The sequence below is a fragment of the Telopea speciosissima genome, chromosome 11 (genome assembly GCF_018873765.1).
Source record: "Telopea speciosissima isolate NSW1024214 ecotype Mountain lineage chromosome 11, Tspe_v1, whole genome shotgun sequence".
In the NCBI taxonomy this organism is placed as follows: Eukaryota; Viridiplantae; Streptophyta; class Magnoliopsida; order Proteales; family Proteaceae; genus Telopea; species Telopea speciosissima.
Window position 1 is genome coordinate 48030252 of NC_057926.1, and position 14244 is coordinate 48044495.

Sequence of the window (14244 nt, forward strand, 5' to 3'; positions counted from 1 at the left end):
TAATAGAATAGAGAATGTTCTAGAATAGGTACAAGGACAATATTACCCCTAGGACAAAAATACCCTTGTACCCAAATTACAACACTCCCCCTCAAGTTGGTGCATAGATATCAATCATGTCCAACTTGGAAATAATTGGATGAAAAACTTTACTAGATAAGCCTTTGGTAAACACATCTGCCAGTTGCTCTGCAGATGTGATATAAGGAACACAAATGATGCCTTGTTCTAACTTTTCCTTGATGAAGTAACGATTAGTCTCAATATGCTTTGTCCGATCATGCTGAACTGGGTTGTAGGCAATACTAATGGTTGATTTGCTATCACAAAAAAGTTGCATGGGAAGCTGAACAAGAACATTCAAATCTTGAAGAAGACTCTGAAACCAGAGAAGTTCACAAATGCCGTGGGCCATAGCCCTAAACTCAGCCTCTGTACTTGAGCGAGCAACCACTGCCTGCTTCTTGCTTCGCCAAGTAACGAGGTTTCCACCAACCAGAGTACAATATCCAGAGGTGGATCGTCTATCGTCAGGAGAACCAGCCCAAGCAGCATCAGTGTAAGCTTAAATGCGTTGATGATCATAAGGAAGAAAAGAGAACCCCTCAACTAGGAGCAGACTCTAGATATCGCAAGATCCGATATACAACTTCCAAGTGTCCAGAGTATGGGCCATGCATATACTGATTGACCATGCTGACAACAAATGCAATGCTTGGCCTGGTGCGAGAGTCTCTGGTGTTGTAAGATGGATTCAAGGGTATTTTGCCATAGGGGTATTTCAGTCCTTGTACCTATTCTAGAATGTTCCTAAACTCATTATAAATAAAGTGGGGTTGTGATCATAAAGTCACAAGCCATTATTCCATTCTCAACATGGTATCAGAGCTAGGATCTACATCAAACAAGAAGCATGGGAACAGAATTGGAGTTGGTACAGGCTTTCAGGGAACGGTGAAAGTAAGCCGTATTGGAATCTCCAAGCTTAAGCCATTTGATGCGAGATTTTCTGCAGCGAAAGCTCTCTTCTTGGGAGGCGAGAGAAGAAAGCTCTATGGAGAGCCTTTTCTCTTCCTCCCTATTCTTAGTACGTCGGCATCCTCTCACTCACCGAGGCCTACAGCCATGTTCTGGGAGTCCATAGATGACAACATTGAGAATATTGTCTGTGGTATCATGGTTGATCTGTTTCTCTTTTTCTCGATGTATATATGTTTATGTACCTAGTTAGGGGTGTTATCTGCCTCCTCTGTTTTTTTTTCTTTCGTAAATAATTTATAACTACACAAATGCCCTTGCAAGAAAAAGTAATGCCCGCATAATATTAGATACCACGGATAAGTGTTCTACCATTAAAAATATGTCTGATACATTCTTCCCTTGTTTTTGTTGAACACATAGTCAAGGTTCAAGAACTCGCAAGATCTTGCCGAGTTTCTCGGTTTTTCAAAATCTCGAATCAAGATCACATACGCATTCTAAAAGTGCATTTTCTTGGCGAGATCTCGGCGAGATCTCTCTGAGATCTCGGTTTGACATAGGAAAATGCCCATCTAGGTCCTTTACATGAGTGTCAGATCTCGAGATCTTGCTGGAAATTCTTGGTAAACAGACACCTATCTATGCCAGGAACCAAGACAGACAAGACAGACACTTATTTATGCCTAATATCATTTAAGTAAATGCTTTTGTATTTGTAAGCTTTAGCTTTCTATGCCAGTATTCTGTCATGGGCTTGTTTGCCCCCTTTTAAATTTTCAATAAAATTTCTCTTTTCTGAAAAAAAAAAAAAAAAAAAAAATGCTTTTGTATTTGTATTTCATTTACTTAAGATATTATTCATAAATAAGAAAATACCCCCCCATTTGAATCCAATAAAAATAGTTAAAAAATCAAATTCCAAAAGGAAAAAGTCAACCCCCCTGTTCAAGAACAAAAACTGGATTTTCGGTGGTAGGTGCAATTTTCAACTTTCTAATGCTGGGGTTTTTCTCAAATCTAAAAATTCCATAAATCTTATTATGGTAAAACATTGCTAAAAACCAAAAGTGCGGTAAAATATTCATTTGTTTTGATGTCCAAAAAATTATTTCCATTTAGAGCGATTTTGACAGCATTCGCGCACACCGAATTAAGTTTGACAAAGCTTTCCAACAAGTTCAAGATTGCTAAAATCTGATTTATATTGAAAGAGTTATGTACCGGTCAAACTTAATTCGGTGTGCACGAATGCTGTCAAAATCCAGTTGCGTTAGAAAGTTTGAAAATTGCACCTATCGCCGAAAATCCAGTTTTTGTTCTTGAACTGGGGGGTTGACTTTTTTTCCTTTTGGAATTTGATTTTTTAACTATTTTTATTGGATTCAAATAGGGGGGTATTTGCTTATTTATGAATTATATCTTAAGTAAATGCAATATCATTTACTTAAAGGATATTAGGCATAAATAAGTGTGTTTTGTCTGTGTCTGTCCTGGTTTCTAGCATAAGTAAGTGTCATCTCCGCTTCCTACTAACTGAAACTCCTATTTGGACTTAATTTTTGCAAAATCTGATAGTGCCATTGTGTTTAAATGGCCTAAAATAGGCTGAATACCAAGTTTCAGACCCAAACTAGGTCTAAAACCCACCGAGATGAAGCTTCGAGTCGAGAAAAAAAAAAGTGCAACAACTCGGCGAGATCTCGCCGAGATCTCTACTCGACTCTGTTTTTTAAGGGTCTGAGTTGGCACCGAGACCCGAGTTTTCGAACCTTGCACACAGTGCATATGGCAGTGACTGTGTGTTGGTTGTCATTGTTGTCAACATAGTTCTTATTGGTGCATCATAGTGTTATTGGGAGTGTACAGTGGCAATGCAGGGTAGTTACAGAGGACAGAACTGTACAAGTAGCATGCTGGATGAGTTGGCGGACTTCTAGCAGTGTAGGCAATGATTGGAGAGTGTTCTTAGCATCCCCAACATTTTTTATAGTGTTCACAGTGACAGTGACACCATTACAGGGGTTTGGTAGTGTACACAGAGGTCCCACGGTGATTAGGAGTCATCAAGGGGCATTTCTGTAATTTTGGCCTAGACAGGTAACAATGAGCATCCAGTAGTATTCTGGTGATTATGTTAGTCACAGAGGTCTGTGGAGTGTTGACACAGCTCACAGGGGTATTTTAGTCATTTGGCAATGATGCAGGAGCATCTGGGCTTATGTGGCAGTATGGAACACTTCACTTTAGTGTTATGAAGTGTTTGGAAGCCTTGAACAGCCTTGGGTGAAGGCTAGATGCCTCCGGAATATTCATTTTATAGGTCTACGCACTGGCAGCAGGTTCGTCGGTATTTTTGGAGGGCTAAATGGCAGAAATGGGCAGAACAATCTTCATGAGAAATGTAGTGCATCGAGTCCTCTTTCCAACGCAATTAGAAGTGCGTTGTTTTGATCCCATATGAAGAAGATATTGCAGTTTCTGTTTAGTTACGCAGTTTAAAAGCAAAATGAGGAGACAGAGTATGGAGTGGGTCCCACACACTAGTGGACCCCAGAGTGCCAGTTGGGGTATTTTGAGGTCTGACAACTCCCTGACATGATCAAACGTGCATTATTTAAGGTGCCATCTAGGATTCTGATCCAACGGACTTTGAGACGCGTTCTAGTGCACTGACGTTACACCTGATCACGGACTGCTTCCATGTTTGAGGCCTACGTTTGGCCCAACTTGAAATCGCGATATCTCCCTCATCCCACTTCTGTTTGGGGTGAACCAAGTTGCAAAATGCTCGTGGAAGAGAGCTCTACACACTGGGAGTAACCGAAGACAGAGGTAGGAGCCTCAGGTGTGCAAAAATCTAAAAGAAATTGTGTAGGGGCATCCTAGGGCTTAAGGCTTTGAATCTTCTTCATGGATTTTGTTTTCCGATTCCATTAGAGCCTCTTGAAGCTGCTGGAATCATGGGCAGCAGGTTTCTTGAGTAGATAATGCAAGAATAGAGAAGAAAAAGAAAGGGGAAATAGAAGGAAGAAGAAAGGAAAGGAGAAAGAGAAGAGAGGAAGAAGAAAGAAAAGGGGAAAATATTTGTGTGTGTGTGCACTCAAGGTGGTCGTAAAAACAAGAAGGAAGAAGAATTGAGAGTGTGTTAGGGATTGTCTACTGCCAGGACATCCCTGTAAAGGTCCACCATTGCAAGGGAACCTTCTCCAAAGTCGGATTGCCACCACCGAGCTTCTTAGAATACCAGACATCATTGACTCAGCATATTGAGAGCTTTTCTTTACCATTGGCTTTGTCATTATTTCTGTGTATTCACTTTGTATGGTAGATATGTTTGATTACTGCCATAGACCTATGCTAGATGTGCTTTCATTGTAGGCATTGTTATAAGCCCAATTCTGTATTTTGGTTACCAGTGGGTGCTGGAAACCATTGGGGGTAACACCCTTGCCTCTATGTATTAGGGGTTGAAGCAGGTAAGGTGTCTAGAGTCACAGCTGCGACTGAAACACCACTAGGGTTGCTTGCCCTTTCCTTTGATTATCACAGGTTGAAGCAGGTAGTCTAGGGCCTGGATTGTGGTTGCAGTTAAAATCCGAGTATTGAGTAAATGCTGAGGTCAGTGTAACCATTACTCTGTGCACGTAGGCAACTTGCTGAAGCACGTATATCTTTTTGTTGTGGATGCCTATTATTATTTGTATATGCATGTTGGATATTGAAGTGCTCTGTTGCAGGATGGGTGAACACATCTGGAAGAGCCTTTGACAGTTAGGCTGGGGTGTGTACACGACTGTGTGATTTTATGTGCTATCAGTGAGGGTCTCCAGCAGTGATTGATTGTGTGTTTGAGTGAGGGATTTCCAGAAGTTGACATCAGTTCTTGGCAGCATTGTGATCATCAGCTCTTCGTGTCAGGGTTGTAATTGTGGTTGTGTATCTGAATTTGAGGGGACAATTTAGTGGTTGTGTTTAGTGTTGTGGAAATCAACAGGTGATCTGGGAGGTGAACTTGTTGAGGGAAACAATCTTTTGAGTACACTGATTCACCCCCCTCTCAATGTCCACTTGGGAATAATAGTTTTATGCGGAAGCTCCTTTCATTCATAAGAAAGAAACTCAAACAATTTTTTTTTGTACGAAAGAGGTTACAACCAAATCAAGATGTACCCATAAGATCAGAAGCACACTTCATTCCGTACCCCATTCGGCGTTTAACTCAAACAATTTGACAATGCTTTAAGTGTGATGTTTTCTTTATAGAATGAGATTTTTTTTAATATATTTTTTTTTCTTTTCTCAATCCTTCCACTAATCATCATTGTCCACTCATGTGTCCCTTTAGGCGATTAGATATGCAACTACGGCGTCGTGATGTTGAGCAATGGATGAGGCATCGGCGCTTGCCCGAAGAACTAAGAAGGTATATTCAGTTCCTCTATGACTGCTCTTTTTTAGTTCTCTTCTCATTTTACATGTTACTGTATTTTCTCATCATATTTTACTGTTTACTTTTGCTAAGAGAAAAATTTGTATTACATAAATGAGGTGGTGTATTAAAAAAATTTGCATGTACCATTTTATCTTTTGTTATTCTGGCCATTATGTTTTTATTTCCTTTTTCCTTTTTTTTTTTTTTTTTGGTTATAGAGTGGCAGGTAAACCCCTCAATCCCACCCCCTGAGTGTCTTGTTTCATTACTTTGTGTATGAGACGCAGGTCATTCCAAAGTGATGGGCGAAAAGCCTAACTATATACTTGGTGCATGTTTAGGTAACCTTTTAGGGGTGGCTTCAAGAAGGCAGTTTTTGGGGCTTATGCAGATTAAAAAGGGCACGGCCAACCATTTTATCTCCTCTGGAATTTTTTACTGTAGAAGCTTGTAAACCTGCCATCCTTTGGCTTCTGAGCTTCTGAGCCTCTGAGCCTCTGAGCCTTCAGGCTGTAAAGTATTAAACTAAATACTTTCATTGGATCCACTTTTCTAAACCCCAGAATCTGACTTTGGAAGCCGAGAAGCAGAAGCCCTAGGATCTTACCTCACTTAGTGTGGTTGAATAAGGGTTTGTCCCGGCATCAAGTTTGTAGGTGAAGACTGATTATTTTTGGAGGGTGGGAACTGTTGAAGTACCGTTCACGTGACACTGTTCACGTGAACAGTGATTTGGTTTTTGTGTTTTATAATTAGGATTATAAACTCCTAGTTCTAATTTGAGTTATGAGTAGTTTTACTTTGAATTATTAGTCTTAGTTTTATTGTTATTTTCCTATTGTAACTTGGAATCCTATCATGATTAGGATTCCTAATCTGAATAAGAGTTCCCCTTTCCATTGTGTTTTCAGATTATAAATACAAGCCCTATGAGGGAGACAGTCACATCTGACTGCTCTCTTCTCTTTCCATCTTCTTCTTCTCCTCTTTTCGGTTTTGGTATTCTTCAAGTGTATTTAGTAACATGGTATCAGAGCTCAACCATTAGGTTGACTGTGATCTGCGACACTGGTTTGAGAGTCTCCCAACAAGTATTCTTCTTTAAAGGGTGCAGCACCCTATGCTGCATAGTCTGAGAATCATACCCTAGATGAAGTTTTCAATAGAAAACTAGGGTTCTACTGCTACTACATACCTGAAGCAAAGGATCGACTGGAGTTTTAGTTACCTACTCGAAGAGCTCTTCTGCTGCCTGCGATTGTTCTGCTGATTGATTTTATCTTCTGGGTTCTCCTACTGCTTGCGATTCACTTCTGGAATTCTGCTGCTACCTGCGAATCCACAGTGAAGACTTTTTCTTTTCTCCAATCGATCCACCATATCTAATTTCAGGTACAGAGATTTTACAGCCTTATTTAAACTTATCTCTACCGATAGGATTTTCATTTTTTGTTTCTTGCAACCCTTAGGTTTTCAAATCCTATTGTTGCCGATTGGTTTCTGCTATTATTTTTGGGATTCTTCAATCCTTACTCTGCTGGTTCTTATTCCTGCTGCAATTCACTGCTACCATCTTGGGTTTATAAACCCTAATCTGGTTCTAAGCATAGTACAAAAACTCGTTATATTTCGGTCGGGATCTCAAGAATTTCGAGTATCTCGACCTTCTCGAAACGAAATGCAACTTTGAAACCAAAAAATGCAATATTTCAGTCTTTCGCGAAATTTCGAGCTTTTGTAACATCTCGTCGAAATATCGGCAAGATGTTACAAAGTCACGTTATAAATATACAATGTCTCGTGACTCTCGCTCACAAGACTGCATTTTTTCGAGTTTTTGGTCCTTCTGCTTCATTCTTCACTTATTTTTGGTTTGGTCTTTGAATCTTCGCCTAAGAAGAAATTAGGGGATTAGAAGATGAGAAAGAATTGGGGAAAAATAAATTACGTACCATTGTTTAGCTGTGGGAAAGAAAGAAGAGGGGAAAGAAGAAGAATAGGCTTAGTAGGCTACAACCTTGCTAAAGAAACTAGCGATGGGTATCCCTTACTAGGGGTTTCCTTTTCTAGAAGCTAGAACTGCTAGAAGATCAAAAAAGAGCAGCAGCTCTCTCTCCAAAGAACTATTGTTAATCAACTCAATGATATATTAATAATCCATCTCTATTTTAAGAGCTGGGATAATTGAAATAAGAAAATAAAAAAATATATATGAAAATACATCAGCTCTTACGTGGAACTTACCATTTCAAAGACACCTGCTGATTATATCTCTTAACCTCTTGCCCAGCCTAACAACTAATGCTTCATGGGCTTTAATTAAAGGCCCATGTACAAATGAAACCCATAACTAAAATAAACCAGCCCATTCCAAGTTAAACCCACTCGCTACTAAGAATCCTAATCCTAATTTAAGAGAGCTACGGTAGACTTGCTCCAAGTTATCACAGGCCTCCCGATGCCAAACATACTCTTCGATGATATTCCGGAGTTAAAAAGATTTCAGCAGCCTCACATAAATGCTCTCACATATATTCCTGCTCACAATTTGAAGCGTCATAATAATTTTTGTCAGGCTGGTGGTAAACATCTAAAAAACATTAGTATGACATTAGAACTAACAGACAGTTGAAGATGCCAGCAGTTCCTACTCTTCCTACGGGTAAAGACTGTGCCCTGTCATTGCCTGGACATGGGATTGAGTCCTGCCTCCACCTTGGACAATATGTATCTCCCTCCACTCTCTGGTACCCAATTCGTACATACATTTGACCACAAGAAAACTAACAGAATACAGGCAGAGCAGGAAGCATTAGCTATAAAATGATGAAAAAGAAGAAACATTCTGGCTATTAGGAGAATCTGTCATAACCAAAATTTACGGATGCAAAAGCTGGTGGTGGAATTTATCATAATTGTTTCTCATTGCTGGATGCCTAGTATCTTACTGACATCAAAACAGTAAGCAAGGTTTTGTCTCACGATGTAATCATGAGGTTTATGTCACCAGGTCCTTTTGGTCTGCTTCTACTTTTATTTTATTTTATTTTATTTTATTTTTTTTGGGGTGGGGGGGGGGAGGGAAGAGGGGAGGGGTCTGAGATCAGTAGTTTCTGTTTTTCCCTTTTGTAGAGGCTCTTTGCTTCCATTTATTTCTCTTTTTTCTTCTTTCTGTTAATTAATTCCTCCTATTTGCAAGTCGGATAAATAAAATTGATACCATGAAGAACCACTATGTTCGAAGAACTGTGAAATCACATGATATGATTGATGTTAAATTTTGCAAGATAACATGATACGATTATTCTGAATTTGTAGCATATTACATGTTAGCCAATGTGGAGCTGTTCTTCATTTTCTTGTGAAAGAATATGAATTTGGTTTCTGTTTCTGTATCAGTATGACATCTTTTTATTTATTTATTTATTTTTTTCAATGCAAATCCTTCTCTGCACCAAAAGAAGAAAAAAAATCTTCTCTAGCCTATTTGGGAAATGGATTTAATTGGGGGCGTGCAGTTAATGTGAAATCGTTTAACTTTAAATCTGTGTCTATTGATGTGGATGCTCTATCTCATAAGTACTTTTATTCTCATGAAATACAATAATGTTTGGATAATCTGAACATTGGTATATAATTTAGGAAAGTAAGAGCATCAGAAAGGTTTAACTGGTCTGTTACACGAGGCGTAGATGAAGAAATGCTAATGGAAGATTTACCGGAGGACCTCCAGAGAGAAATCCGTCGTCATCTTCTTAAATTTATCAAGAAAGTGAGTACCAGAACCTGTTCTGACTTATAAAATAGGCTAGCAGACCCTTCTAAATGTGTTCAATGTTTTTTTTATTGATTTTGGCATCTTTTGTTCCCTCTTTTCTGTAGCATTTCATTTTCATTTTTTTCCCTTTTTGGTAGGTAATGTAGCATTTCATTGGGGTTTCAATTTCTGATAGACACCTCATATCAATCTTTTTGAATTCAATATAAATCCATGAGGTTCTAGTTAAGAACTAGATACTTTCATCTTCATAAATGAAGATGTAAGACTAGTGATTGAAATGTTGATATCTCAGTGCTTATACTATGTTTTGTAATACACATATTGTGAATTTAAGGGTCAAATAATGCAGGGGCACCATATAGTCCCCCCAAAAAGGCATGATCATCATCAAGAGCCTTGGGGTTTCGAGGATAACCCTTAACAGGAAAGGAAAACTCACGAAGGGGAAGAAGGAACACCTAAAATGTGGGTACTACCTTCATTTCTGGAAAACTTCTGGAAAGGACCTAAAATTCTGTTAGCAATTGTTATGTAGACCACTTCTTACTGTAATCCAGGTTCAATTTTAACTTAGTTACCAAATTACCCTGCCTGAATAACTCAAAACAGGGGCATTTGACCAATGCATCTGAAAAGGACTTAAAATACATACCACCACTTCTTGCCGTAACATAATTTTAATTCTTACTTAATTGACCAAATCACCCATAGAAAATTACTCAAAACAGGAACATTTTTTCAATACAGTGGATCTCTTAAAAGGAAGAACAAATACATCAACATTATACATTGTAAAATAACATTGCTCATTTATTCATACAACTACAGACTTCTCATAAACATTGTTCATTCATTCATCAACATTATACATTCTAAAATAACATTGCTTTCAAAATATCCCTCAGACTTTGAACTCCTAACACTACTCACAGTTCAAAAACTCCGGAGCTGTATAAGCCTCCCCACCTGTCTCTTCATCTGAAAATCATCGACTTATATAGGGTGAGCTTACGCCCAGTGAGGTACACAGGACCTTATATACATAATCATTCAAAAGAATACAATATATGAAAATTAAGACATTAATGACAATCATATAATCTCATTCTTTAATTAATTAGGTTGAGTCTTGGCCATTTAGTGAACTACCATAGTGCACAATCTGTTGAGCATAGTAGTCGACCTCGTGCCATTATTCTACTCGTATTCCTAGGCACTGCAGCCCTGGGGAGGATGATACGGTGAGCATTATAGACGGGCTCTGCTCCCATGTATCCAGGCACCGGAGCCCTGGGGAGGAACCCCCATTTAATAAATATCATACTATTTATACGGGCTCTACTCCAGCGCCAGGACGCCATGCGGGGTGTTACAGTGATTTGGCCGAAAATCACAAAAAACTAAGTTTCCACAAACCTTAAAGTTGAAATCAGCAAAAACAACGAAATGGGTCGAAATATCAATCCATTTTGTTTGACACTATGCGTTTTATATAAAAGGATTGTATCATTTCGGTCAGAACGATACATATTATCGAAATTTCGACTGAAGCATGGAACTCATTTTGCTAACATTTCATTTCGACATCTTGCGAAACCGAACTATTTTGCAAAATTTTAGCGAAATCTTGAACATTAGAATCTCTTGTGTGTTTATCTGATTTCAGGTAATTCCTGGGGCCCCTACTGACATCATAAGCACACCATCTGGCTAGTCAAGGGTTTCCTGCAATTAAAATGGTTGTTTGTTAATTATTGTTAAGGGCATGATTAAGTCTATAAAGCACAAAATTCATTAAAATAATACCTTTGGTTCTTCTCTGTCCCACACTAAAATATTTAGGTTTTTGTATACCTAATTGTATCCTGTTACAACCAGAAGACCTCTATAAGCCCCTTTCAGAAATGCTTTTATAATATAATATTTCTTCTCAAGCCCCTTTCAGAAATGCTTTTAAATAAATATTTCTTCTCAAGCCTCTTTCAGAAATACTTCTAAAATATAATCTTTCTTCTCAAATCATGTTTTTTAACTAGAGGTATCGATCATACTTGTTTTATTTCAACTAGTCAAGTTGATACTATGCACAAGGCACCCCGAGATAGTGTAGTATTAGATCCCCACAACATGTGTATGAGTAACCCTGTTCACTCTGTATTCATCTGATGGCCGAAAAGATTGGTAAATCAAAACATTGACTTGATGCTCTTGAGATCTCAAATCTTCTCAAGCATAAGGACTAATTATAGGTAGGTGTGACTGTGGGACAGCAACATTCAAGTCTTCATTCATAAATTATATCATAAGCTGGTTGGCTCAACAAAACATTGTCTTGATGCTCTTGAGATCTCGAATCTTCTTAAGCATAAGGAGTAATTGGGCTAACATATGAATTATAGATAGGTGTGACTGTGGGACAGCAACATTCAAGTCTTCATTCATAATTTATATCATAAGCTGGTTGGCTCATAATTGGTATCTAGGACCTCTCTCTCTCTCTCTCTCTCTCTCTCTCTCTCTCACACACACACACACATACTGCATGTACAGTGCACATTCATTTATTTTTTTAAATAGAAAAGTGAGCTATCTCTGTTCTTATCAACATGGCGATAAAACAAAATGGCCAGATCCTTGTTACAGAACATAGACAAAAGTAACATAGTGGATTGCATTTTCTTTTTCCATTTTAAATATTTTTTTGGCACTAGTGCAGATCAGAACCTTACGATCTGATTTTATGGTTCCATAATTTACCTTCTTTTGCATTTGATTCTCACAATTTTTTTAATACATTGCTTGGCAGGTCCGCATTTTTTCCCTAATTGAGGATCCAATCTTAGATGCCATCCGTGAGAGAATAAGGCAAAACATTTACATACAAGGAAGCAAAATTTTAAACATTGGAGAACCAGTTGAGAAGATGGTCTTTATTGTACGGGGTAAAATGGTGAGCAGTGGAGAAGATTGTAATAGAATTCCATTGTCAGAAGGGGATGTTTGTGGTGAAGAGCTACTCACATGGTGCCTTGAGCACTCTTCAATGAGCAAAGGTACAAATTTGTTCATTAAATAGGTCAACTAAATAAGTATATGTGAAACTTTTTTATGACAACAGGGACCAGCCACAGGAGTAGAGTTACTTTTGCATATGTATCTCCTATAGAAGGATATGTCCATGAGGTATCTTTATCCTATGCTATGTGCACTGCAGACAATTGTGTCTGTTGTGGACTACCTACCCCATATGTCCTGTTCCTGTGCCAAACTCCAGCCTGACAGAACAATACTACCACCTGACCCACAAACATATTTTATGATCCATTCTCTACTTTTCTTCCCATCCTGGAAGAAAGAAGAATAGCCATGAGAAATTTAGATGAGGTCCTTGGATGGCATAGTTGCCGACCATTACATGCACCAAGTGCCTAACTACTAATTGTTAATCTTCTTATTTTGTAGCCTTTGTAACAATATTGACCGATTATTATCTAACTGATATGCTATTTAGAGAACAAATAGATTATAATGAATATGTATTAATGTTGAAACAACTTCTAGTACAGATGGGCAAAGAATGAGTATACCTGGCCAGAGATTGCTATCCAACAGGACGGTCAAATGTTTAACTAATGTGGAAGCATTCTCACTCCGAGCTGCTGATTTAGAAGAAGTCACCTCTCGTTTTGCAAGATTTTTGCGGAATCCACGTGTTCAAAGGGCCATAAGGTTATTAATATGCCAACCTTGTCTTGTTTTTACACAAGTTCTTACTTCTATGTAGACTTGAAAATTGGTTCATGATAAAATCATGATGCAGTTCTTGATTCCAAGAAATGGTGATTACTGATCAAATTAAAGTTCCCTAAAATATCCATGGAAACTTTTCTAGATCATTATACTAAATATGGAAGTCTAGAAAAAAATATATATGATAGAAGGAAAGGGGGAAAAAAAGGTGCTTTGTTCCCTAACTTGATCCTTTATTTGAACCTACTACTAAACATGAGCTGAAAACCATAGAATGATCCAAAATGAACCAAATTCTGAATTATGGGAGCCTACCCTACCTGACAAGGTTCATTTGGAGACCTTGAATTGCCAAAGAGGATAAAAATCTGAACCAAGCATATGCAGAAACCAGTTAACGATGCTGTAAAGTAGTTAGATGCTGGTTGTTACGATTCAAATGAAATCCACACCTAAGTTATTTGAAAAATTACGATTGGTTTGCAAACACCCCTTGGGGGGGTTGGTAGCCTGTTGATTAATCTTAACTTAAGATTAATCAAGTAACAAGCGGTTAAAACAACATCCCCAAAAAATTTTTTAGGAACTTCCATATGAAACAATAAAGAACGATCAATCTCCAACAAGTGTATTTTCTGTTCAGCTACACCATTCTGCTGAGGAGTATTAAGAGAAACCAGTTTGATGTAAAATATTATGCTCAGAGCAAAAATAAGAAATTTGCACATTTCTTATATTCCAACGCATTATCCGAGCAAATAATTTTAAGAGAAGCACCAAACTGAGTTTTTATTTCATTAAAAAAATATTTAAAGACAGACAAAAACTTTGTAATGATCTTTCAGTAAATATATTAAGTCAAGCATGAATGATCGTCCACAAAAGTAACAAAATATCAGAGTGAACTAATGAAAACAAAGACTGACTCATAGAAACGCCCTATGTAGGAAAGGGAGTACGATGATATTTTTCAAACTCACAAGCTTCACACCTGGTATGGGAGATATATTTGCACGTAGGAACCATGTGTTGAGGCTTAGAGTGGGACAAATGCCCTAGCCGACAATGCCAATCCAAAGAGGAAACACCACTAGAAGCAGCCGATGCAGTAGTAGTAACAATATCACCATCAAAGATAATATGAGCCACCCTTCTCATGTCCACCAATCTTCTTCTCATTTTGAAGATCCTGGAAGACATAATAAGAAGGATAAAAAGAGATGGAGCAATTTAGTGACTTAGTGATTTGACTCACAAATAAAAGATTCAAGGGCAATTGAGGTACATCATAGTTGTCAAA

At 38.1% G+C, this 14244-nt stretch overlaps 1 protein-coding gene across 1 annotated transcript in view; it reads left to right on the forward strand.

The window, feature by feature from the left end:
• The window catches only part of LOC122646424 (probable cyclic nucleotide-gated ion channel 20, chloroplastic), a 79017-nt gene that overhangs the window by 61355 nt on the left and 3418 nt on the right, over window positions 1–14244 (forward strand). The window contains exons 9-12 of the mRNA XM_043839977.1: window positions 5327–5404; window positions 9056–9185; window positions 12001–12247; window positions 12761–12923. Of these exons, the coding sequence (XP_043695912.1) occupies window positions 5327–5404; window positions 9056–9185; window positions 12001–12247; window positions 12761–12923 (618 nt within the window). The remainder of the gene's footprint in view (window positions 1–5326; window positions 5405–9055; window positions 9186–12000; window positions 12248–12760; window positions 12924–14244) is intronic.